This window comes from Larus michahellis, chromosome 2, assembly GCF_964199755.1.
Source record: "Larus michahellis chromosome 2, bLarMic1.1, whole genome shotgun sequence".
Lineage (NCBI taxonomy): Eukaryota > Metazoa > Chordata > Aves > Charadriiformes > Laridae > Larus > Larus michahellis.
Window position 1 is genome coordinate 127,193,205 of NC_133897.1, and position 26,674 is coordinate 127,219,878.

The window sequence follows — 26,674 nt, forward strand, 5'->3', positions numbered from 1 at the left end:
TGGGGTTGTTCAGCCTGGAGAAGAGAAGGCCCCAGGGAGACCTTACAGCATCCTTCCAGTACCTAAAGGAGCTTACAGGAGAGACTGATGATGCTAATGTGCTTGAAAAATAGGATAGTCAGAGATGGGTGCTGTCTAGTCCTGCAGTTTCTGCAATACAAGGAATGCTGAATGCTTTCAGGCCCTGATTACTCTCGGTTCCTCTTGCTTTTTCATCTGTGTCCATTTTAATATTTGATAGCCTTTTCTTTTAGTTCCTTTTCTCACTTGACTTAAGCTCAGGCTTTGAATTTTAGCTTACGTTGTCGGAGTGCACTCTGTAAGACTGCATGGTTTGAATTCCTGTTCATGTCCAGGCATATCAGACAGCATCTTGATTTGCTTTAGTTTATCATCTCCTATGCATGTTGAGTCTCTGCTGGGAGAAAAATCTTTCTGCTTGTATACAGCAATTAGAGTTAAGGTGTTCAAGTAAGCATTCCTATGTCCTAAGATGGATTTGAGGGTTCTTTTTTCAGGACAGGATTCTTGTCTTTTTGTTCTGGGGAAATAACTCACCTGTCTGTCCTGCTCCCTTCTTCAGACATGCAAGAAATATTTGTGGAGAAGCAGCATGGGAAGAGAATAGATTTATTTTAATCCACAGAGTAGATTTAGTTTTCTAGTGACAATGGGCAAATGTATATATTTCCTTAGATGCTACATGAAGTTTTAGGACGTAGAGGGGAAAGATTATATAGGTATTAAAAATACAAGAAGGAAGAGTGACGCACAAAATTTACCTTTCTTGGTGTCTGAAGTTAACAGACTTGGTTGCATTTAATGGCATAGCGCATAGATTACACAAAGTTCTCCCACTCCCACCAGTAACATCCCACAGCTTGTACAAACACATTCTGCTTTGTAGTGAGTTTCAGTATTCTGCACGTTGTATTAGGAAGACAATGCTGCCTAGGTCCACCTTTCCAAACAGGCATTTAGGTTCAGTCCATATGGGGATGACAGTGTCGCACTACTGCATTTTGGGGCAAACCACCAGTGATGATAAGTCTCAGGGTTGCATTACCTAAGTACGCTGCTCCCTGAGACATCTAGGTGAGTACAGCACATTTGTACTGTAAAGGCACTGTGATGCACGGATTCTCAGGCTGGGGGCAGCCTCATCCACTAAACTAGTATTGTATGATGCAATAGCGCATGAGTGTACCAGCTCAGGCGTGAAACTACTTTCTACATGTATTTGCATAGTGCTACACTTAACTAAAGCTTTTTTTCTCTGAGAGAGAAATAAAGGGCAAAGTCGTGGATGCAGCATTCCTACTTTCCAGAGTACCAAACCCCAAAGCCGATGTGTTTGTAGGAGTCTAGTATCTGGTTTAATGGGATTATTTCTCTGTATAGTCTCTCTAGAAAAATGGTCTAAGCAGTAGTTCATTAGCTAAAGCGAGACAGTTTCTCTTCTGACACTGTCTTGCATGGGGTCTGACAGGGAAGGTGCCCACCGAGGTGTGGACTTGCGTGGGACAACACCCACTCTGAGGTTCTCCTCCAAGAATGAACTGCTCAAAACATAAAACCACAGATCTAGACAAAACTTCGGAGGCTCTCAGGTGTATGTACATACTTGTTTTAGCAACCAGGCTAATACTGCATACACAATTCCCTTTTGGGGAATTTAGCTGTTGCATTGCTATTACATTTAAGTTTTCTTCTTCAGCCTGTCTGACTTCACAACACGCTCAAAGACACAAGGGAACCTTCAAGAGGTTAATTGTTTTATTCTGTCGAATTTGTAGAAACTCTTAAATTAAACTGGTTGAACACCAATTATTAGTCATCATTGCTGTAGGACATTGTTTTTTACTGTATGCTGTAAAAACAAGGAAATAAACATAAGCATTCTAATCACTTTTATGACGTTTATCAAATCGCTCCAGTAAAGCTTTCCATATGCTGCCTGGTATTGTTTGGTGCTTGCTTATGAGAGCCTGGACGGCAGTCTTTGTCTGAAAAGAGAAGAGAAAGTTGCCTTCGCACACCTGCTTATGCAAGGAAGAACAGTATAATCAGTGATGACTACTCAGAGATTCAAGAGGTATTGGGAAATTCACATATAAGATCTACTTTAATAAAAAAGTTGTCTTTTATATTAGCTAGTTGTCCACATGATGCTTTCCTTGGAAAGGAAAGGACTAAAAACACTGACTGTAGTTTGGATAGACTCAAATTATTGGGATTTATCAAACCTGGGCATTACTAAGTCCAAGTAGCCTTTAACACATGCAAATATTAAGTTTGTGCGATCTCTGTCCCTGACCGCTGGGATGGAAAAGCGCTAGATAAAGCCTGACAAACCTCATCTGATCTCATAGCTGACCTTGCTGGGACCAGGAATTTGGAGTAGGGACCTCCGCCTGTCCTTCCCAACATGAATTCTTCTGTAATTGTATCATACTCAGCATGCACATAATAAGAGAATTCGTATCTAAATTCTGCTCATTTTTACTCTACATGAGATTCAAATGCAAGATTGTGAAGAGAATGCATAAAATTTTCTGTATTTCTACTAGGGACAAGAAATAATCTCCCTTAGTTTTTCCTCACGTACTTAAGCTTGAAGTACAGGTGGATGCATACTCCAGGGACCAACCCCAGATTGATGGTAGAATATCACTGGGAATATAAGAAAAGAGTAGCCAAACCTTTCCTGACAAATTCACATCCTGACTCCTTTTCAGGGCAGGATCAGATAGGCCACTACTCATCTCAAACCTCATTCAAGTTTGCATTTTTGTAACTAATACAAGGCACAGAAGATGATCAGAGGGCTGGAGCACCTCTTCTATGGGGACCCGCTGAGAGTTGGGGTTGTTCAGCCTGGAGAAGAGAAGGCCCCAGGGAGACCTTATAGCAGCCTTCCAGTACCTAAAGGGGGCCTAAGGGAGAGATGGGGAGGGACTTTTTTACAAGGGCATGTAGTGATAGGACGAGGGGTACTTGCTTCCAACAGGAAGAGGGTAGATTTAGATTAGGTATCAGGAAGAAATTTTTCACTCGGGGTGGTGAGACACTGGAACAGGTTGCCCAGGGAGGCTGTGGATGCCCCATCCCTGGAAGTGTTCAAGGCCAGGCTGGATGGGGCTTTGAGCAGCCTGGTCTAGTGGGAGGTGTCCCTGCCCATGGCAGGGGGGTTGGGAGTAGGTGATCTTTAAGGTCCCTTCCAACCCAAACCATTCTATGAAGACCTAACCATACTCCCACTGAAGTGGGTGTTCAAAGGCTTGACTTAGTAACGCAAATCAATGTCATGGGAAATTTCAGTTTCAGTTTTGCAGGTACACAGAATACTGTTCCCCGAAAATACAAGAATATGGATAACCGCAAGGGCAGTCTTAGCACTAATACTGCTTCCAGTCTCCTAAACCTGCAAAGACCAAACTCGATAGCTTGCTGGGGCAGCTCCCTTCTAACAGACCAAACCTGTCTTTCTGGTTTCACTGCTGTGAAGCCCAGAATAATCTGCAGTAGATCCTTAAAAAAAGGGGAAAAAAAAAAAAAAAGAAAGAAAAGCTAGCATTCTTGCAACTTTTGGGGGGCAGTAAGGTGTTCTTTATATCAGTGATTCCTAACAAGTGTTTTGATCTGTGTATTCCTAGGCCATAGCAGATTTTATATTTTTTTTTTGCATTAAGCCCTCCTTTCATCTTGTATGAAAAATTTTTAAAAGCGCATTTTCTGTATATTACTATTTTGAAAAATGCTTAAACCTTGGCTCTATAAGTGTTTTTATGCTCCTGGGCACCACAGATTTCACCAAGCTGTAGGTACTCAAAATATTTTTATATTTTGGATACAAATTATTTTTTTAACACTTTTCTTTTGACCATGAGACCAAAGCTCTTTGTTTCTAGAGCCTTATGTTACTTAGAGAAGATTCTCAAAGGTATTTGTTATATATGAAATATATTTTCCTAGTTACTGAAAACTGAACTTAAGACATAATTTACATTTCAGTTATCAAAGGCATGGGAGAAACAAAGTTAGCATCCCAAGAAGACAGAGCTCACACATTCTGAAAGGATGAGGGCTTCCCAATCAACTATTACTATGTCAATACATACTTGTAGGTATCTGTACATTAAATAATTCTGGAGCTCAACTGCCCATTGCTTTAACAAGCTAGTGAAAGCGTATTTGTCTTTATTCAAGCACACAAAAAACTAGTTTTAAATGCATGTATAATAGAGGGCAAAGTGCGTGTTTTAATATTGCAAGGAGTTAACTTACCTTCTCAACTAATTCCTCTGTAGTTATATTTGGATCGTAAGGGATTGGCTCCCCAATGTACGTGCGAAATTTAACGGGAAGTCCTCCATACGGAGGAGTAAACGGCAATCGAGTACTTTCATACAACTGTCTAAAAATTCCTGAAATAGTTTAAGGGAGGAAAAAGTGAGATTATAGTCATGGAAAACACAATCCAAACTTGAAACTGATTAATATGTAAGACTTCTTAAAAATGCATGCTTTGTCTGACAGTCAAGAAGAAATGACAAGATTTAGGTAACTGTCCACCAAAACAAAGCTCGATAGACTTAACAGATCACTGAAATAAGACTGCATTAAAGAACCAAATCACACAGCACAAACCAGGTATACACAAGCTATTTCCATATTTGAGATACTCCTGACCCACAGCAAGCGTGTTAGAGAATCCAAAGTAAGCAGAAGTCTGAAAAGAAAATCTAAGAAAAAAGAAATCAGAGAGAGAAGTGGAGAAAATATTCCAAATATTTAAAATATATTTTAAAGTTCTTACTTCTTTCTTTAAACATCCTATATCCTTCCCGGACATTTTGAGTATACATTGGAATGATGGGCTAAGAAATCACAAAAAAAACCAAAAAGGTGGAAATGTAATACCAAGTTTGAATTTTTGTTTTAGTGCCTGTTAATGCAACTAAGAAAATCACTTGAATACAGAGGATAATTATCAGTCAGTTAGGTAGCAAACAAGGAATCTTGTTATAAAAAATAAACTCCAGAATAGAAATCAAATTCCGTTTCTCAGCTCACACAAGCATTACTGTTTTAAAGTCACCATCTGTAAGGAAAATGACTGACATTATATTAGAGGTTTATACCTTTCATTTTGAACGTCCATTATAAAAGTTAACTGAGATTCTAAAAAAATAACTTGTATGTTATATATTTATTGCAGTACTGCTGACTGAAACACAAAGTTTTGCAGTTTCTCTGTCTAAAGCTTACATCATGTGTGGTGAATAGGAAAGTTTTCAGCTCATAAAGTCTTGCAGAAAGCAAGCAGACATTCGCGTTTGGCTCATCTCATCTGCTTCCCGAAGTAAGGTCTCACTGAAGCAGTAATATTTGGATAGCACCCCAGTGGCGAAAAAAAATTCTGCAGATCCCTTGGACAAATAAGGCATTTGTACGTCCTCATTGACCTGGACTACACACCTTCTGGAGGGCAGATCCTGAGGCAGCTACAGAACGAGTTCACTTCATTATTGTGACTTAAAAGAAAGACACTTGAGATAGCTGAACTTGAAACAGTCACATCTTACAGCCTGGGGTAAGATTTCATAGTTTGTAAACAAACTAACAGTGATTTTATCCATACGTACATTGACTTTTTCCCCCTCTATTGTCCCTTTTCATTTTTATTGAAACCGTATTTTGAGCATGTTGTTGGAATGACTTGTCTAGAAGGTAATGAAAGAACCCCTTTATGCTGTTAATAATCACTACCACAGAACAGAAACCGCAGGGCGAGGAGAAAAGAAGCACAAAAGAGACCTAACTAGAGCCTAATAAAGAACTCAAAGCGATGGAAACCATTTCAAGGAAAAAAAACTGACAGATAACAAAAATATCAAACATACATAAAATTGTAATAGTAAACCCTTCAGAATGAGAAATTATGGAAAATTTTTAGAAATAAATTCTTAAAAAATTATCAGTAACATCTTTTAAAAGCATCCAATTACTGGACACTAAAAATACCACACAGCTTCAGCTATTGGTTGAATACTGTATGTCTAACATTTAAAATGTTTGAAACCCACCGATCATACAGACAAAACACTTAAAATTTTAGGAACAGTGCAAGAGAAACTTATCTTAGGCTATAAAGAAATCCGGCAGCTACGAAAGTTACTTGCATACAATGATCAGCCAATGAAGTGCAGAGTGTGTGGCAGCATTCAGTCCCTAAGCTGATAAAAACAGGTACACACATAAAATCTTGTGTCTGTAAAGCAACATGATCAGAGAGAGCTGCAAGTAACCCCCAGATTTAGATTTGCTGTGCTGGAACTGAGCTGGATCACACCTGGCCAGCTTGAAAATCACAGAATCACAGGACAATGAAGTTGAAAGGGACCTCTGGACTGGTCCCAACACCCTGCACATACTGGTCAACCCCCAGCGTGTACTGGTGCGTGGAGTTATTATATTTTTAAAGAATTTTATAAACTGTAGTCCCTGTTTATCTTTTACCTAACTAGATTTTAACCAAATTTTTGGCACAGATAAAATGCAGAATTCAGAAACGATGACTCCTCCCCATTAAGCCTGTCAAACTCCAGCCAGAAACAGAGGGTATTTCTGAAGCTCAGGCCCCTGGCCTACATAAATTCACCTGAGACAAACATATGTCTCAGAAGTTCATTGAGTCAGAACATTACATTAAATAGTAACAATCTCCTTCTCTGACCCTAAGTAAGCAGAGTAGTTATACAAGATGAAGTGCAAACTGAATGTGGACACCTGCAGGCAAGGACTGAAGCAGAAACTATTCCTTGTTTGCTTTAATTCAACTTTTTCAGTGGAAGAACTGTTGAACTTCCATAACATTATAAGAATGGGAGTGTCTATTCATATATAAAGTTATTTTTGTCTGGAAATCCCCATTCGAGTCACTTGTGGCAGGTTACGAACCACCATGTAGTCATTATGAATACTGTAAAGTGTGTGTGGTTCTTTGGTTGATGGCTACACTGTATGCAGAATAAATTCAAAGCAAGGCACTTCTAGTCCTCTCTTGCCCTCATCCAGGATCCAAGTAAGTATTAGCAAAACATACATGAACCGCTACATTATAGAGCAAGTTCTGATATTTAGATAAGTCTATCCCCAGTCTTCAGTCAACCTACAAGACTGGATTGGCCAGTATTGAAAAGGATGCAGCAAGAACAAACAATCAAACTCCAGATTTGTCAAAAGATGGAATCCAGTTACTACTATGGGCCTAACTTTATATAAGAAATGGTAGATAAGGTTAATATTGCCCACCCTGTGCAGTTATCTAAGGTGTGTCTGATCACAGATTTCCAGAGAAATACCGGCTGCCCAAAATTCAGTGGAGCCTGCAAGCTAATTAAGTGATGCCCACCGTCCTGGGATCCAGGCAGACCTCCTGATCATTAAAACAACCAACTGTCAATGAGTGCAACAATAAGTGATAGGAGAGCCAGCAGCACTCACAATGAAGGGGAGCTCAGGCTAGTAGGTGTCAAAGGAGAAAATATTCCCTCTGCCCTCCAGGTAACAGATAATCCTATGTAGTAACTGTTTTACCAAACGACCACAAGAACCTTTCACACTGCTAGAACCTTATCCTCAATGAATACCCAATTCATTAAATAAAAAAAAAAAAAACACAAACAGTGTCAACAGAAGGTGCAAACAATTTTAGGTACTACTATTCAGCTATTTTCACGTGCTTCAAAATTATGGAAGACTGGAAAGATTAAGATGATTACTAGCAAGGAATTTTGTGATGTGTTCTGATCAGGGTGACACTCTATATTAAGGGCACTCAGATTTTTAAATTCCATTTTTATTTAAAAAGAAAACTTATTACATTGTAGAATAACACTTTAACATTCCAAGTGAAGTGAAAACATCTGGCAACAAATTGTTCAAATGTTTGAAGTAGCTTGAAAGACAGATACGAAAACAAAATGATTAGAAAATCGGTCAAGTTGTTAAAGTGACACCTCTTTCTAACTGTTTGAGTATATTATTAAATTAATATATAGGAGGGAAGACTACAAAGGAATTCAACATGCCCATATGAATTTGAATGGGTTTATCGTATTCACATTCTGATATTTTCCTAGTAGTGGCGGTATACAGGCCCATACAACTTATGAAGTATTGTGACAGGAGAGGGAACAGGAGCACACAAAACCTGACTTTTAAAAGGCCACAAAGAAGACAAAGAGGTAGAAATAAGATTTCCAGCCTAAAATTACTTTATCCATCGGGTCAATGCCCCTAAATTTATTCTAGTGTTTAATTAACTCTCCACAAGATCTGTCCCCACAGAGACAGGTGAAGTTGTGAAGAAATATCACCCCAAAGCGTTCATTTTGCAGCCTTAGGTACTTCGTAGTAAGAGCTTTAGCACAAGAGACCAAAGCAAAGTTTGAGAAGCAACAAACTGGATGGGGTAAGAACGAGATATAACTGCACAAAAACCTGAAAGGGCTGGTAAGAAATTCAAGTTTTATGGGAAGAACTCAACTCCCTGTTCAGATTCTCCTATATAGACAGAAAAGGATTACATTTATGTGGAAGGCCAAACAAGAGCACCGCAATTGAGAAGATGTTCGTAAGAATGTAAAGAAAAATGATGGTTGTGCAATTCATGATAAAGCAGCAGAAAGCCCATGACAGAACAGATGAAGCCTGGATGTGTACCAGTATTGTCAGACTCAAAGAGCGCTAGGTATGCTAAGTCTAAATTAAGACAGAAAACTCATCTCTAGTGGTGATGATGATGGGAAGTGGCAAGTAGGAAAAAGACAGGGTTGCTGCTCTTTCAGCTCTATGCCATCCCAAACAAAATTATCTCCCAGAGACTGTATCAGAGAAACAGTCTCACATGTGGAATTAGATGGAAGAAGCCAGAGCCAATGGTAGAAGTTTGTATTTGTAGATCATCATCCATCTGGAAAATACAACTGAAACTGCGGCCAAGTGTACAGGAGTGGAGTGCAAAGCAACAGAAGCACATCCCTAGAGGATGCTGAGGATCTGACATCAGCACTGAACATATTTCAGTGCACTGTTTTTATGTAGAACTGATTATTGTCTGGTACCACTGACTGAATGCCTCTTTGCAACTGGAGAGTATTAGGTCCCACTTCTGGTTTAGTTTCATCCAAAAGGAATGCAGCTCCAGTATTCTAACACATTCCATGATGTGAATGAAAGCATGGTAAGGGAGGGAGATGGAAAAACTGTTTCAAAAGTGCACACATAACTCAAATTCAGGCACTGATACAGACACATCTTGTGTTAGTCGATGCAATCTTTCACAAACATGAAGTAAGGGTAAGAACAAAATCCTGGACCTTCCCAGAATGTATGAGAAGAAAGAAAGATAAGGATAACACATTAAAGAGCCATAAGAAAATGACTGTGTATGTAGATATAAGGTACAGATCTAGGCTAAAAGTCTAGTAGGATGAGTCCAGTCTAGTAGGATGAGAAAAAAGACAGCAATATCAAGAAGGACCCCAGTGAAGATTCCTGAAATAACAGTCAAGAAGAGAAATTGGATGCCTGCATGATGGAACTGTAGACATGGAGCTGTAGAGATGGATGCCTTTCTTGATGGATACCATCAAGAAAAAGCTATACAATTCTATAAAACCCTTGCTCCCTGTGGATTAATGTGCTTGAGGAAAATGGTGGGAAAAGGAAAAGAAATCTTTACTCCTGAACTACTACTTCTGTCTGGAAGGTTTTCGAACAAACACTCTTAAGCCGTATTTTATAATGAAGCATGTATGCAATAAGCATAAACTGGGATTGGTAACATAGTACTCACCACTTTTGCATCTAAAGCGACCTGAGCAAAGCCTTTTCGATTTCCCCACAGGAGCTGATAACTTTCGTCACTGAATAATGCTTCTCTAACTCCACCTGGTGAGATGGACACCAAGTGTCCATTCTTCAGTGCAATGAGACATTCCTCCCTTGTACCTGGCATAACACCCGTCACTTCCAATAATAATTTAAGTCCTGCAATAAATAAGTAGCAAATGCATATCACAAATACTGCTTGCATGTACGAACAAGATTACAGCTAAATGAAAATCTAATAGCTATAAGGCAAATTTGTACGAGGGAAGTAAAACGCCTACAAAGTAAATATTGGCAAAATGACAAATACGTGACAGCTTTTTTGCCCAAATGTTGTGAAGATGAACCAGCTTATCAGGAGCATCTCAATAAACTAATGCCTCCACATGCTATTTTCCTTAATTATCAAAACACCATCCATGCAATCGAAACTTGTGCATCATAGCTAGAAATCTGAAAATAAACATCTATTCCTCCCTCCTCCTTTTTAAATATTTTAATAGAGAAATATAACATTTCAGTACAATAAGGATTACTACAAAAATACATACCTGAAAAGCAACTATTTTTAGTGTTGTTTTAAAATGTGATGCTTAACATTTTAAACATGGATGTTTTGAGTTGTTAAATTTAGTATTTTGTGATTAAATTGCAAACTACGTGGGTTAAATTGGACTGCTGTATGACTCTTAAGACACAAGAATGGGAGAAGTTAGCAGGCAGTTTCAGAAGTGCATGAACAGTTTGGTGAATCTCCTTCCTTTCTTTCCATAATTGGGATTTCTCCAAAAGACTGAGAACCACAGAAGCACCCTATGCTTTCTTATATTATCTTCACATTTTGAATCGATCCGTTTGGAACTCCCATAGAGAGCTTCAGCACGCAAGTCTTCAAATTCACTGTTCCAACAGCATGGTTTGAAAAGAAATTGTTTATATCAATAAATGCAAACAGCAGCTATGGACTGCCAGAACTGGGGTCTAGCACTGCACCTTTGACAAAGGTCTGCAACAGAAACTTTGGAAAACAGTGGAAAACACAGTGCCGCATCTTGAAATTGAATTGTATTTAAACTTATTCAAGGCATCGTGTTTAATAAATCTTTCTGCCAAAGACAGATGTTGACTTTGTTTAATCACATTGTGAACTCATATGAATTCCTGTTTTATCCTGCAGCCAGGAATGCCATATCCTTATTAAGTGAACAGGTTCTTCCTTTGCGTGGCTTTCAAACTTTTGCCTGTTAAGAATTATGATGTATCGCATTAATGTATTATCACTTCTTATCCCCCTTTGCCAGGTCACACAGAGTTTTATATCCCTCAATCACGCAAAACTTCTATCCTAGGTACTGACTCTTCAAAGGAAGCCATGCCTCATCCTTGTCCTTCTTTGTATCCTTATTATTTCGCAGCTTTTCTGAGATGGGGAGACCAGAATTCCACACAGTACTGAAGACGTGGGCACCACATGCATTTTGAGTACATAATGGTATTTTGTTTCTTCTTTTTCATGCTAAGCCTAAAATTCTGTTTGCCTTTCGGCAACTGCTGAGACTTAAGCTGACATATTCCTAATGTCATCTAGAAACTTTAAAGTGTTTAAAATTTATGTCTTTAAACTTGGGTTTCTTTTTTTCTTTTTTTAACTTCTGCACTGCATTATAACTAATGCTGAGTTTCATCTGCCATTTAATCAGCCAGTGATTCAGTGCTCCCTGTGTGGGCTTTTACTGCCTTGAAAAAAAACGGCCAGTGTAAAGCTCTGTAACCTCACTACTCGTCTAGATTATGATTATTTTGAACAATATAGGTTCCAGCACTGATTTTTGTCGGTATACCTGGTAAATTCTGTTTCTTTGTGAAAATGAGCTATTTATTTCTACCCTTTATTTCCTACCTTTTAAACAGTTATTCATTCACAAGAAGACTCCTCCTATAACTGTAATTAATCCAACAGATTGAGGTTCAGCATATGCTCAGAAGCGTTCTTTAAAAAAACGATCTGTGAAATGCAACATTTCTCTGCAAAAAGCAGGTAAGTATGGTACAGCAAGAGAAGGTTAGGGAGAAGTTTCACTCATTCTATTACTTTTAACCGCATTTTCTACTAATGCAGCAAATGGGGAGGCCTAATCTCCATTATTTGTCGTCTTTTTTACCAGATGCCTTTTTGGTAGCCTTTTTATAGGTTTATACCATATATTTCCCACCTTCTGTTCCTCTAGCATGAACATAATTCATGCAATATATTACATGCACATCAATAGTCCAGAAAAATTGCACAGATGAGAGTGTTGCTTTGTCTTGACTATAGTTTGCTGTACATTTGTAATAAAAATCTGTGCTACGGACACTTCAATTTGAAACAGTTCCCTCTCATTTATCCCTTAAAAAAGAAGACTCCTTTGCAACATTCTGCTAAGCTTTACCTTCCTTTAGAGGTCCTCTTAAAAGCCAGTCATCTCTTGATGACTTCATGCTTCTGATGTGTTTAGTACTACACAGTATTTACTAAGTATGCCTTTAGCAAATTCTTCCTTACCATCTTTCTAGGGATGCCACAATATGTTCTTGCATCAAACTTGAGTTTATGCTCTTTGTTTTCAGTGTTTGAACACAACTTCCTTTTCTGAAGCATGTCCTCCAACTTTTAAATAGCCTCCCTCACTCTTTAGTATTATAATAATTTTTAATATAAGTGGTGTAAAGGTGTCTTTAAATAATCTCCATGCTATTCCTTCTGAATGCTCCTTCTTTATACCTTGTTCTTCTAAAAACAAATGAGGGTGGCTTTTCTGTATCTTCTCCTTTTCACAATGGAATTACGTATTTCTGTCTCGGTTTACAATGTGTTGAATATTCTGTGGTCAGTATTACAGAGCTCTTTTCAACAGCAGAATCTACAAACAAGTTTTGTGCCCTACTCCAGGCTTTGGTCAAAAGATAGATTTGATGTCATATCCTACTGCAATAGCTACTCAGTGTAGAGGGCCCTCCCCTTTACTGGGCTCTTCTGCCCTCACGGCCCATTGCTGACCAGCCAGCATTAGGTCAATAATATAGTCCCATCCTACACTTTCTACTGAGGCATGACGTTTCATCCCAACAGGATTATATAATGTCTATTTGGAGGCTCCCTTTGGAGGGTCTACCAGCATTTTTATGACCTTTCACCTAAAAGACAGGATGTTCTACCCTGTTTGCCCATCTGCATCTACCAGCTTTTAGTTTAAAAGTCTAAAAGCAGTCTTTCAGTTTAAAAGCTTTCTTGAAAGTGTAATAAATGTAAGTTTCACCAAAACCACTAACAGGCTAGGTAAATCCAGCATGCTTAAGTACAAGAGAATATGTTCTTACCTGGTAAACGAAAGACAAAATGATCAGCGACTGACAGACAAAGTCTTTTCTTCCAGAGAAACAGCCTAGACAAAAAGTAAAGGTAGTCTATAGGAATAGCTCCATGGTAATACACAAGAATGCCCGGTCCTTCTGGTAAGTTTTCCACACCATGAAGCTCATAACCTGTTTGGAATGGAAAGCAACGCACTGACAATGATAGCTGTAAGTCATCTGGCAATTTAAAGAAAACCGTTTACTGTCCTTTGTTGTATGACTTTCAGAGAGTTGTGAAAGCCTCTGCAGTAGCTTTTACATTAATTAAATTCTGGATGAAACTTTTGGTCAACAGCAAAGAGAAGTACCTTTAAACACCACAGGTGGACTAACTTGTTGATCAGTTTAATCGCTAGAACCTGACATTTCCCCCAGTGAGGGAACTAAATGAATTATTTCCCATTAGGAAGTTTTCCCAGTCCAAAGCGCAATAATAAAAAACCCCACAACTATATTGGTGTGAAACCGCTTCATCCTCAGAATGAGAGGCAAACCACCAGTCAGGATGCTTTCGTGAAATATGGAAGTGTGAATCTCCATTCTGTCAGGCAGAATGAAAAGGTTTGGAATTTGCATAATAAAAAGTTTCTCTGGTTGAGATGTTTAAGCCCAAACCAGAATCCATCAGAATCCCAAAGAGAGCTTCTCTCCATGAGTTAAGTGTGTTCACTTCAGAGTGGAAGGGAATTTCCTCACAGCCACAGAATACCGTATATCCCTCTCCTGGTTCTTTCTATGTTTGATTTAGGTTTGAGGTGGAGCCAGAGCAGGAGGATAATGTCTACAAAGGCTTGGGAAAGCCACAGCTTCTACCAGCTAAGAGCTCTATTCCACCTTGTCTGCCTTCATCTCCATCCCCGCTACAGCTCCTCACACGAGCCCTTCAGGGAGAAGGATGGGAACGGAGCAGGCAGAGTCCTAGGAAGAGGTAGAGAAAATTTTATACTGCAGGATGTTCAAAGATTAAGGGAAAAAGCTGTGACGAAGGATAACAACACAGGTAACAACCTGTTATTCTTCATCCTTAGGGCAGCAAATTTAAGTCTTGCTGATAGCCTTAAACTACATCCATGAGAAAAACAAGAGCCTAGCAAGCAGCTGGGGATTTTCCTAGGGAGCAGGGTGTGCTGAAAGTATCTGAAGGCTGAGTGTAATGAAACTGAAAAATCAGATTACTTTTAAATTCTGCCACAGTACAAACTTAAATGTGGTGTCTAATTTTTTCTTTGTCCATACAGCTCTTAAAATTATTTTCAATTGCCATAAGCCAAAGTAGTTTTCACCAACTAAAAAGACACTAATTGCATTTCCAACTAGTTGTGTTTTGATCATTTACTAAGTGGGTTTTAAACAGACACTAAGATAAAAGATAAATCACACATCTCCCTTGCAGTTACGTTACTAGAACTAACGTTAACACTGTGCTTCAGTCATACCATATACGAAGAAGTGCACCTGCCTATCCACTTAGAGAAATTTACGCTATATAAACTAATTTCTCCGTTTCTTTCTGCCTGTTATATATTGTAATCATACAGATGCTATACAAAGTATAATAAATATAATTTCTTTGCATCCATTTTGAAGAAATAAAAATAAATTAAAACTTATGCGTATTTACTATTTATTGTAATTCGAAGCTTCAGACAAGTCATGTCATACTTACCATGCCATATTCTTGCATATATATCCCAAAAGCTTGCTATAGTTTTCCTTGCACTATCCCAAACTTCACTCAAGGGGTCTGCTTTTACCTCACTGTTCCTCTGATATATCAAAAGCAAAATATTACTAAGGTAAATGAAAAAAAGGATTGTTAAAGGAACTATAAAAACAAATAACATTGCACTCATTGTCAGTGAGGCGATGACTATATGAAAAAGGTATTTCTTCAGGAGCTCCACAACAGTCCATTCTTCCAGTACATAGGCAAGGCAGCTCAGGTCAGTCATCGGTATCTGGCCTGAAGCGCAGGATTCTTTTCCACCTATCATGTCCTGCATGGAGGAGAAAATAAATAAATAAGTAAATAAAAGGCCTCTGATCATGGTAGTTTCTCAATTTAGGAAAAAATTTTACTGTAGATATACCTGATGCCTATTTTGGTAGAGCACAGAGTGAAACATTTTGTCTCTCTCTGTCATACTAAGATACTTGCTGGCAATCACCATCCACAATTGCCTGTAAAGGGTGATGAGATTATCCTGTCTATTTATGGATCTTTTTTATACAGCCAGATAATAGGGGCTCAAAGGACAAGGGCTGGAGTCCAAGGAAGCCTTGGGATCCATGCAATACGGCTGATCAGATGATTTCTCTGTATAAATATGGCTTGCTTTTTAGAAGCTCAAAAGAGGGTGAATGATAAGTATTTTCAGCAGCATTAGCCAAGACAACTGCTACCAGAGGTCTGGGCTCTCCTGTTCCTCTGCAGAGAGTCCAGGCTGGGCTTCTGGTCCCTCTCATTTTGGCAGCAGCCGACAACGAGGGGAACAAACAGTGGAATGAGCAGCTGAAGAGATGGCAAGCAAAACCTGGGAAGCCGTGGCTCCTTCCTGAGGCCTGGAGGTGACTGGGACAGCATTTGTTACTGCTGGTAGCACTGTGAAAAGCAACTCTTCGCCCTTCATCCACACAACCATGCCAACGCACTCTTCTTTCAGATCTTCCAGCCATGGCAAAGGCCAAGTGGGCTCCATGGCCCTAGTGATATGTTTGCCACATGCAGCTCCCTACTTGGTCTGTTCCTACAGCCAACCCTGCCTGCCTGGTGGCGGGTAGTGGTTTCTCTGATGGTTTCACCATCGCTGGCTGATTTTAAGATTCTGAAGCATCAGCCAGAGATTTAAACATTGCAATCAGGTTCAGTAATCTGTAACTGAATACGGCTTTTATTCGCCTCAAACAGGTTACTACTTGTTTAATGAGTAAATTTTTCTGCTCTAACACCAGAACAAGTACCTACAAGAACCAAATCGTAATTGCCACAGCTGGTGCCAAGATCATAAAGTATAGCAAGTCCAGACTTTTCTGGCTTTATGTCTTCAGCTGCATACTTATATGAGCAAACCTGTTATATGCTACCCACTCCACATTTGTTTTTCTTCTTTGAAGCCCTGGGTAGAATACAGGGGTGGACTGGCGTCAGGCACAGCTCCCTTCAGAGTTACGGGTGACCAGGACTAGAGCAAGCGGCAAAAGCAAAGAGCAGCTACAGCTATAAACAGCTATAAACTCTGTCTCACACACTCCAACCAAATCTGTCCTTATCTCAAACCCTTCAAACTCCACGTTGGGCACCAGAAAGGACTGTCGTGATTTAACCCCATCTCACTCCCCCGCACTGGGATGGGGGAGAGAATCAGAAGCGTAAAAGTGCAAAAACTCATGGGTTGAGGTAAAGACAGGTTAATAAGTAAAGCACAAGCTGGAAGGATAGTAAACCAGGAGCTCAAAGGAAGCAAGCATTGTATTAAATGATGCTCAGCACGGCACAAACAAACGAAACCAATGTGGCGAAGAATGTGGCAAGAATTAATATGGAATTGTTTATATCCTGGAGACTGTTGCCTGTCTAAGATACAGGAAGAGCTGGAAGTTCTCACTGAAAAGAGATTTTATCAATAACATGAAAGAAATAAAAGGAATAGTCTGCATGATTCGGATATTAAAATCTCTGCTTAGAAGGCATTTAAGAAGGATAAAGCTGATGGTGTGTTGCTACTAAAGAAGTTATTAATTGTTTAAAGTTGATGATAAGAGCAAGGTCTACAAATCCTCAGTGCCTGCAAAGCATGCTGTGCTGACAGAGCCCAGGAGAAGGCTGAACAAGTTATTCTAAGTACGCAATATTTCTGATTCAGTAGCCTAAGGCAAGCCCTTAACACGGCCTTCTCCTGGACTCCTTCAGCCTGCAACAGAGGGTGATGGGAGGGAATGGATTTTGCATCGTTATGGGGGTTACAGACTGGGAACACAGACTACTACAGCCAGTAGCAAAACTGGCTTAAGATTGCAGGTAAAATGTCCACACTGATAGTGGTGGAAGCCCCATCCCTGGAATTTTTTAAGGCCAGGCTGGATGGGGCTCTGAACAACCTGATCTAGTGGGACATGTCCCTGCCCACGGCAGGGGGGTTGTAAGTGGGTGATCTTTAAGGTCCCTTCCAACCCTAACAATTCTATGATTCTATGATAAATGTACCAATACTAACCCTTACATGATATGGGGATTAATTTAGGTATGTTGATCACTGACTGGAACCTGGTGATCAAGAGATCATATAATCTACCAACATTCTAAAATTAACATGTCCAGGTATCTTCTTGTACCTAACATTCTTTTAAAAAACACCTGAAATTCCCTCTGGCCTCCTGATACTCAGTAACTCTTGAAAGACTAGGGAAAATCCACTGGATTATTCCGAAGTCCCCAAACACAAGTAACTGCAGACTCAGCAGCCGGATAACTCGCTGGCAAGATGACTGAAAAGCTGGTATGTGACAAAGGTAACTGATGCTACTCATTATAATTTTGTGGGAAACTGACCTTGTAAACAAATGGACCTCCATTATTGGAGGAAGCTAGGGGTTTAATAGCTTGTGCAGGTGTCATGCACATACAGTTTTGCTAGGGGCTTGTCAAAGAGTCACTTTAAGCCACACAGGAGCTGCTGCTTGGAACTCGCCCTTCCACCAGCCCCTCACCATATGTTCTCACAACCAGCCTGGTCTCCTGCAGCATCAGCTGGCTCCCTGCTAACAAGGTGACTGTGAAAATGCTGGCACAAGCAAAAACCACTCTTGGGAACAGCCCGAACCGAAGTTGGCCTATGGGGATTACGAAAGTGTATTACCAATGCCACTTGACATTTTCATTAAAAAATAAAGCTTTTTAAAATGGAGCACATACGAAATGAACGATGTCATCAACCGGCATGACAAAAAAGTATCCATTAGCGATAGAATCCCCATCAAATGAGAACTGAGTCTATGACAGACATTATTCAGAATTTTCAGAATTTTCTCATAATATTAATAGGATGTTTACATTGATCAATGTAAACAATCTAACATTCCACTGATTTTTCTTCCTCCATCCCAATTTTTATGTAACAGAAAATTATATGCTGACTGGAAGACCACTATGTTAACCTTGTTTTCTCACAGACTACAGTATAAATAACCATAATAACTTAGTTATTTCTGATATTAAGTTCAATATAGACACTAAAAAAAAGCTTTAGAAAGCAAAAAATGTGCAAAAGTATTTTTTTTATTTGGCTGAGAACACTTGAAAGTAGTTAGGTACACACAGAGTGAGTTCATTTTATGCCAGCTAGCTGGGTGGGTGGGATACAAGTTAATTCAACATCATTCCAGTTGAATCCAAGCCAGAGTGGAGAAAGAATAAATGATTGACCGACTGAGGAAAAACTAGAAGCAGCATGGCTTTTTCTGGAAGTTGGGTGTTCAGCCAGGTTTCAGTTCCTGCTCCCACAGCTCAGTTGTACACTACCTCCAACATTGCATAAAGAAAGAATAAATGCTGATCACTGAACCCTGACCTTGGTTTTTGGACCATATGATGTGAGTCCAACATGGTAAATGTATCCCTCTGTACTGCCAGTATAACATCAGAGGACTACAACAGGACAGAACTTCTATTTCTGCCATGTTCTACTGGCTATCTCTCACCAGCCCCTTGCTGAGATCACAAACACAATTTTGAAGCATCCTTTCTATCAAACACCATATAGGAAATTATTACATAACTATTTGAATGCCTATTGCAAGGCTATTACTAAAGAACTGCTTCATTATGCACTGGAAGGCAATGCAAGAGTGTTACCGCCATGTTTACTCGTAACTGCTCTGGTTTGCCCCAAGACTCAAAATTTAAGACAGAAATTTCTCTGCTGCTTTTATCAAATCTGAGCCAGTTCCCGTGTTCTTCAATACTGAACATCCCATAAAAGGTTAACAAGTGGGCATAGGGTTTTGTGAATGAACATTTTTTAAATTGTCTATATTTATCTCATCTTATCTAGCGATGGACTTGAAGCGTTACCATTCTGAGTAATTCCATTGTTCTTCTAGAGAACAACATCTGTGTTGACATGCGAGATGTTTGTTTGGGCTCCACCTATAAAGCATATCGAATTCCAGAGTAATAGCTGTATCTACAATGTAAAATTACAGGTGATGTCAGAAGGTGACAGAACTAATGTCTCCCTACTTAAAGGGGAGCTCCCCTTCCAACAAAATCTCCTGTACAAGTCACTCAGATCCTGAGCTCTTGCTGAAGCATCCTTTGTTGATAAGGATAATCTTATCAACACTATAATTCCAGAGAATGGAAGTGCAACAACAAAGCTATCACAAGAGAACTATGGCATCAAAATTAAAACCTTGTAGCTGACTTGCAGCCATGTATAAAGAGTGGATACTCTTGGTCTTGCTGCTCACCAGTTTGTTCTTGGCAGTAAGTTTAGCAAAGCCTCGTGGGAAGATGAGTGAAAAGTAGCTGGAAACTCTTCTACAGAGAATTTTTTGACATCTGCTTTCTTGTAGCAGGCTCCTGTTTTCTCTTCTGTCAAACTCAACTGCTCTGTTTCACAAGAGGAGTAATCTAACAGTTACAACTCTGCACTTTGCCTTTCAATCTAAATGAAATTACAATTATACATTTCCCAGATTTTTTTGTGGCAGTTCCACAGTTCTTTTGCTGGTCTCACACTGACACCACCCATTTCATTTGCCTCCATAAATCCACCCATCTTGTACGCTGATGTTTCTACAGCTTTGCCTACCTCTGTGGATTATCAGCACATCTACCTCAAAACTGAAAGATCTATCCCCCTCCCAAAATAGAAACCATCAGCTATTACAGTGGCCAGTCCTCTGCTTTCCGTGGCTATTCCTGCTTTTGCACCCACCAAGGGTACCTGTGGTTTCCCATTTATTCTCTTAGAGCCCCAGCAAATCGGATGAACTGAATTCCCCCTCAGGTTTGATCCACCACGTGGAGATGAGGAGGAGCTATCCCTGGGTGGGCATCAGCGCTCAGCTCAGTTCCCACAAATGTGGCTGGTGGGAGCTGGGAGAGCATGTATGAAGCACGGGATCAGTCGTGGTACCCATCATAGAATCACAGCATGGTTTAGGTTGGAAGGGACCTTAAAGATCATCCAGTTCCAACCCCCCTGCCATGGGCAGGGACACCTCCCACTAGACCAGGCTGCTCAAAGCCCCATCCAGCCTGGCCTTGAACACTTCCAGGGATGGGGCATCCACAACTTCCCTGGGCAACCTGTTCCAGTGCCTCACCACCCTCAGAGAAAGAATCTCTTCCTAATATCTAATCTAAATCTCCCCTCTTCCTGTTGGAAGCAAGTACCTCTGGTCCTATCACTACATGCCTTTGTAAGAAGTCCCTCCCCATCTCTCCCTTAGGCCCCCTTTAGGTACTGGAAGGCCGCTATAAGGTCTCCCTGGGGCCTTCTCTTCTCCAGGCTGAACAACCCCAACTCTCTTAGCCTGTCCCCACAGCAGAGGTGCTCCAACCCTCTCATCACCTTTGTGGCCTCCTCTGGACCCGCTCCAACAGGTCACGCTCAGGCACAAGTGAGATACAGCAAGTGCCCGACACCTACATTTATTCCTTGTCTTCGCCTGGAAACGTCATTAACCTGCGAAAACTCGGGATTTTTCCCCAACGCCTGGTGTTGAGGGCCCCCGAGGACGGATGGCTGCCCAGGCACACGGTACCGCCGCGCCGCCGGACCCCCCACCCCGGCGACGGCTCTCCGCGGGGGGCCGGGCCTCCGCCACCCCCCCAGCCCCCCGCACCCGGTCCTCGCGCCCGCCGCGGCCTGACGTCACGGCCGCCCTCCGCCTCGCGCCGCCGGCCCCGCTCACCTGCCCGCGGCGGCGGCGGCTGCCCTCACAAAACGCCCCGCGCACGCGGCACCGGCCCGGGATAAACGCGCCGCCGCCCCCGCGCCCGGGCCCGGAGAGGCGGGGCCGGGCCTGGCATCCCCAGTGGGCTCCGCGCCCAAATCTCCATGTTTAATTCTTCACCGATTAAAAAATAAATAAATCTCTGGGACTGGGAGGCGGCGGCGGCGGGGGCCGCGCCCGGGAGGAGCGGGACGGAGGCGCCGCTTCCCATCGCAAGGGGACAGGGGAAGCGCGGAGCCTTCAGTGGCTTCGTGCCGTTGGTGGCTTCGCACCCTCAGCCCCCCTCTGCCCTCTCCTTCGCGGGGAAGCGGCCGCTCCCGGACCCCTCCGAGGTCTCCCCGTCCGCGGCGGAGGCCGGGACACCCCTTCCCACTCCTTCGTGGGCACCGGGGGAGAGTTGCCCACGAAGAAGCCTGCGAGGAGGCTCTGTCTCGGGAGCACCGGGTTTAAGGGCGTCCTGGCTGCTTCAGCTGTGGCTGCGGCCGGGGGTGGAAGTCTGCGGCTCGGCCTGGAGTGTTTCCTCTCCAGCCGCTTCGAAATGCCGGGCACTTCAGGCAGTACATCCCACAGGTAGATGGGATTTAAAACTGCTGCAGGTAGTGGATTTCAGTGTTTGCACGGCTTCCCACACGGATTCCCATCAGCACTCATAAGGCTCCGATACCTGCGCTCTGCTCGGAAGAATGAAGCCTCCCCGGGACGTGCCTCCAGTCAATTGCTGTGTGCGTTGATTAAGGAAACTTTCAGGCAGCGGCGCTGACTCCCGAGTTGAGAACGTACAATGGTTTTGCAAAGGAAAGAATCCCTTTAAAAAGTTTAGGAGAACTGGGTGTCACACAGGCTTGGGGTATAATTAAATAAAAGGCAGCTAGACCGTGCTATTGTGGCTAAATTAAGCAGAGGAAACCTGAAACGTAATACCCTTCAGTTGTACTGTTGTTCACCCTATGGCTACTATGAGAGAGGTCATATTTAGACTGATAACCCCAATAGGTACCAATTTTTAAGTTCAGAAAAGGATGAATCTGACTTGTTTAAGACAGGTGATAGAATTTCATCATTTGATTTGATATGGAACAAGAAATTGAGGAATAACAGTGATTTGCAAATGAAGAGAGGAACCCACAACCTAGTTTCCCAGGTGAATACTGAAAAAATGTATTTATTATTAGAGCCAACTTCTTAAGAATGAAAAGGCTTCTGAGAGAGAACTTGGAGTTGGTCTCTTCCAGGATAGTGCATACTGATTCAGGACTGAAACAGGTCCTGAAGGAAGGTGGAATTGTCCACCCGCTGCTGTCCGCAGTGTGACACTGCTTTTCGAAAGATTCACCCAAACTTGAAAATGCTCAGAGGACTAAGTGAGCATATTCAGTGAAACTGTAAAGGAGATTTGCAATAATTGTCTGGCAGGATTTATTCCCAAAGAGGATTCTTCAACAGCAAGAGTCCCTCCAAACTTTTGAGAGTTTTGATTTCAGCTGACACAAGCAGATTGGCTTGCCACCTGCTCTTCAGAAGATGCTGAAGATAGCAAGCAGTGCTCCAAACTGACTGTCTCCTCTTGTATCCACATTCATCCCCGTTGCAGCCCTTGTGTGTCTCCCATGAAATAAAATGCATGGCTGTGGTACATTTCTTCCCGTAGATACGTTGTGCCGTAGCTGGGTTTCAGGGGAAGTGATCCACCAGTGATGTTTTTCTGCTGGCTTCTGGCTTTTGTGGCTCAAGGCCGACTTGTTCAATAACAGCTTTTCTCGTGAGGGGAGACATTTAGGAAAAACTTGGTATTCCTTGCCTAGCATGAAGCAGCATAATCGTTGGAAAAGGGGTTTTGCTAGTAGAGAGGTCAATAGAATGCAGATATAAAGTCTTTAAGTGGTAAAAGTACATTTAGATGATCAGTGCAGACAGAAAAAAGGTTGTACACAATGCTTACTGGCCAACACCATATGGAGCCAAAGTAGAGTGTTTTGTTCTGTTTGCATGTGTTTTGTTTCCTTGTATTTGCATGTCAATGTATTATTGTGCAAAGAATCTGAATGGAAATGAAAGAATTAAAACTGCAATTGAAGAACAGAACTATAATGAAATAACAATCATGATAACATGGATATTGAAAAATGCATTGCAGTAAACAGTATTGAATAGCATTGTATGTTAAAAAATATTTGCATTGTTATCTTTGATTTTCCTTCTGATATTTTTTTCTTTAGAGTCATCTTGAAGAATGGTATGAGTATTTTCAGAGTATTTTTAGGAATCTGGTATGGGTCTTCAGCAGCAGATTTGGATACGAAGGGAGATTTCTAATGATGGATAAAACTACTCTGAGGAATTCAACATTACATGAAATCAGAATTTAGGCATTTGAATCTCAGAGAGTTTGAAAAGACTAAAGAGATGCAAAATTTCAACAGTCTGGATTTTTTAGGTGAAACAATGGGCCAAAATTTTAGAAAGAATGTTCCAAAATAATTGTACGAATACCTAGTGTACAATGTGTATTATCGTGAATATAAAGGTTCTATGAAAAGTGGAGCAAAAGAAACTGCTTGGTATAATAAACTGTGTCTTGTGAATTGGAAACATATATTAAACGGGGAAAAAAATAACAGTCAAGATTTTCTGCCTTCAGATAAAAACAAAAGTAGCAACCAATGAAGGTGAGATAGAAATAAAAAATTAAGAGGTCTGAAAAAGTACTTAGCTCTAATTTGGAATAAAGGCAATGAGATGGAGCGTTGGTAGATTGATAATAAAGATGAAGGTGCAGGAATTACAAAGTTGGAATGAAAAATCGAGGTTCAGAAACTTTAAGGATAGAACTAGTTAGTTTTCTCAATCTACACAAGAACAATGTCTGGCAGATGTTAAATGCAGGCCCAGTACTAAGGGGTTTTTAGTAGCTTCATGAAGTTAAGAATACCAGATAACTGAAGAATAGCAAATTTAGCATCTGTATTTGAGAAAATAAGAACAACTAGGAGTCTTCTGTGTTCTGCACTGCACAGTGTGTTCCAGACCAATACATGTTAAGAAAATAGTAGTTCAAGATGTGGAGAAACGGTAAACTCATGTTTGATTATCTAACTGTAAATCCTGCCAGGCAATACTGCCAATGGGATGAAGCTATGGAAGGGGTAAGTATAACCTTAGGGTTTATCTTGCAAGAATTCCTGGTAGGATTAGTGAAGTGTTACAGCCAGCGTAGAAGGCATTACTGAGATCTTCTTTGAAATATTGTATTTAATTATATTTCCTTCTTGTTTATACAGATTAATTTAGATTGAAAGAACAGAAGAGAGTCCAAAGGATGACAGACATGCATTACCATGTTTTAGGAGAATAAGACAGAGGCATGTGGCTTTTTTTTAACCTAGCAAAATGAAATTTCAAACAATATATAACTCTTGCTGTTAAGTAATTTTGAGGGTGAGAAAGGAAAAAAACAACTCAGTTAAAGGTCAGTCAAAGCATAGAATAAATGAGTGTTAATGGCCAGTCTATAACTTTAGCATGTTTTATATTCAGATAAGATTTCTAGCAAGAAAAAAGAGGTTATGAATCTGTTTATGAGAGAATTAACATAATTTCTACTGCTATTTGGAAGTTGAAATAAATAGGTTACAGAAAGTTAGTGGTCCCAGGCATTGAGGTGCTGGAGCAGGTCCAGAGAAGGGCAATGAAGCTGGTGAGGGGTCTGGAGAACAAGTCTTATGAGGAGTGGCTGAGGGAGCTGGGATTGTTTAGCCTGGAGAAAAGGAGGCTGAGGGGAGACCTTATGGCTCTCAACTACCTGAAAGGACGTTGTAGAGAGGTGGGGATCAGTCTCTTCTCCCAAGTAACAGGCGATCAGACAAGAGGAAATGACCTCAAGTTGCGCCAGGGGAGGTTTAGATTGGATATTTGGAAAAATTTCTTCACAGAAAGGGTTATCAAGCATTGTAAGAGGCTGCCCAGGGAAGTGGTTGAGTCCCCATCCCTGGAGGCATTTAAAAGACATGTAGATGTGGTGCCGAGGGACAAGGTTTAGTGGTGGACTTGGCAGTGTTAGGTTGATGGCTGGACTCGATCTTAATGGTCTTTTCCACCTTAAATGATTCTATGAGTCTATGATTCTGTGCTTAACATAAAGTGACCATTTGCATTTGGAGGCTGAAAAGTTCCTTACCTAAAAGAAACTGATTACCTAGTCCTGGTTCAAAAAAAGTGCCTCAGTCTTGCCTCCTGTCTCTTAATACTTGCTTGTGCATGAATACCAGGACCTAGACAGGATTACTAATTGCTACTGACCCCATTCTGGAGCAAGTGGTGGCCTTCGTGGGTCCTTACACTGGATCTTATTTCAGCCAGTAATGTTGCAGAGTAATGGGAAGAGATGGCTGTCTTGGAGGTCTCAAGACTCAACAAGCTGAACTTGAAGCCTGTTTTTTTTGTTCCTTCAGAATTGATATTCTAGAGGTATCAATCACCGATGATAAAATGTGGGAGTCAGGATAGTACCACAGCTGTGGGATTGTTTGCAAGCACTCTTGGAAGCAGTAGAGGTGGGAGCTGAGACAGAGAGTAATTATTTTTTGTTTTCTAGGAGAGGTGTTTCACTGGTGCAGATGAAGAAAAAGGAGCAGATAAAGAATACTGCTTTTTCCTTAGATCCTGAAGGAAACATCCCCAATAACATTCTTGGAACTCTGTTAGATGGATTGAATTTGCTGGCTGTAGATGGTGTGAGGAGCTATATTGCCCAGGCAGGGGAATACATTATGCGTGAAAGCTTATTCACTTCTTGCCTATGTAAAACGGGCAGAACTGAGCCTTAGCCTGTTCTTGCAAATATCATTGCTGACCTGGAGGAAAAACAGAAAATCCCTTGACATTAATATTTTTTGGTCTAAAAGCTAACTCAGTTCATTTGCCCTGAAGCAGAAGGACACAGAGTACTTAGTCGTAGCTCCAGGGAGAGCTCCTTGGTCCAGATGCAGTACTCTGTGTAAGCCATCCCTCTTACATATGCAAGATCATGAGAGCCAAGGCTGCTTTTCCACTCAAGCGTCCCCATTTCTTTTTCATATCCTCAATCTCGTTATTCTTCCCTTTCATAGCTGTCGATGGAGGCCAGCTGGCTCCAGATTCAGGGTCTAATTACTGGCAGGGACAGTGGTTCTCAGCCCACAAGGTTGGAGACCTTCTAACCACTGCAGCTGGAGTTTGCCACTTGGCGGAAACGTCACCCTTCACTATACGATAGGTTTTCCTCCTGCCTTCTTGTCATACATACTTTATTAATGGTTTTCAGCAGATTGTTCTTTGGTAACAGAGATGTGACAAGTCATCAGGAATTTTTGTGTCTCTTCCAATTTGTAAAGAAAATTGGTCTCTAGCAGGTATTGTTGTCTCTCTTTTGTCTATACCT

At 41.0% G+C, this 26,674-nt stretch overlaps 1 protein-coding gene across 1 annotated transcript; it reads right to left on the reverse strand.

Annotated features, from left to right (window-relative positions):
- Window positions 1-802: 802 nt before the first annotated feature.
- On the reverse strand, window positions 803-21,297 carry LOC141738422 (DGAT1/2-independent enzyme synthesizing storage lipids-like). The gene is made up of 7 exons (XM_074573621.1): window positions 21,217-21,297; window positions 14,963-15,293; window positions 13,261-13,425; window positions 9,866-10,059; window positions 4,820-4,880; window positions 4,288-4,427; window positions 803-2,006 (listed from the first exon to the last, which is right to left on the reverse strand). The coding sequence occupies exons 2-7, from the start codon at window positions 15,288-15,290 to the stop codon at window positions 1,902-1,904; spliced, it is 993 nt and encodes a 330-aa protein (XP_074429722.1). The 5' UTR covers window positions 15,291-15,293; window positions 21,217-21,297; the 3' UTR covers window positions 803-1,901.
- Between the last annotated feature and the right edge of the window lie 5,377 nt (window positions 21,298-26,674).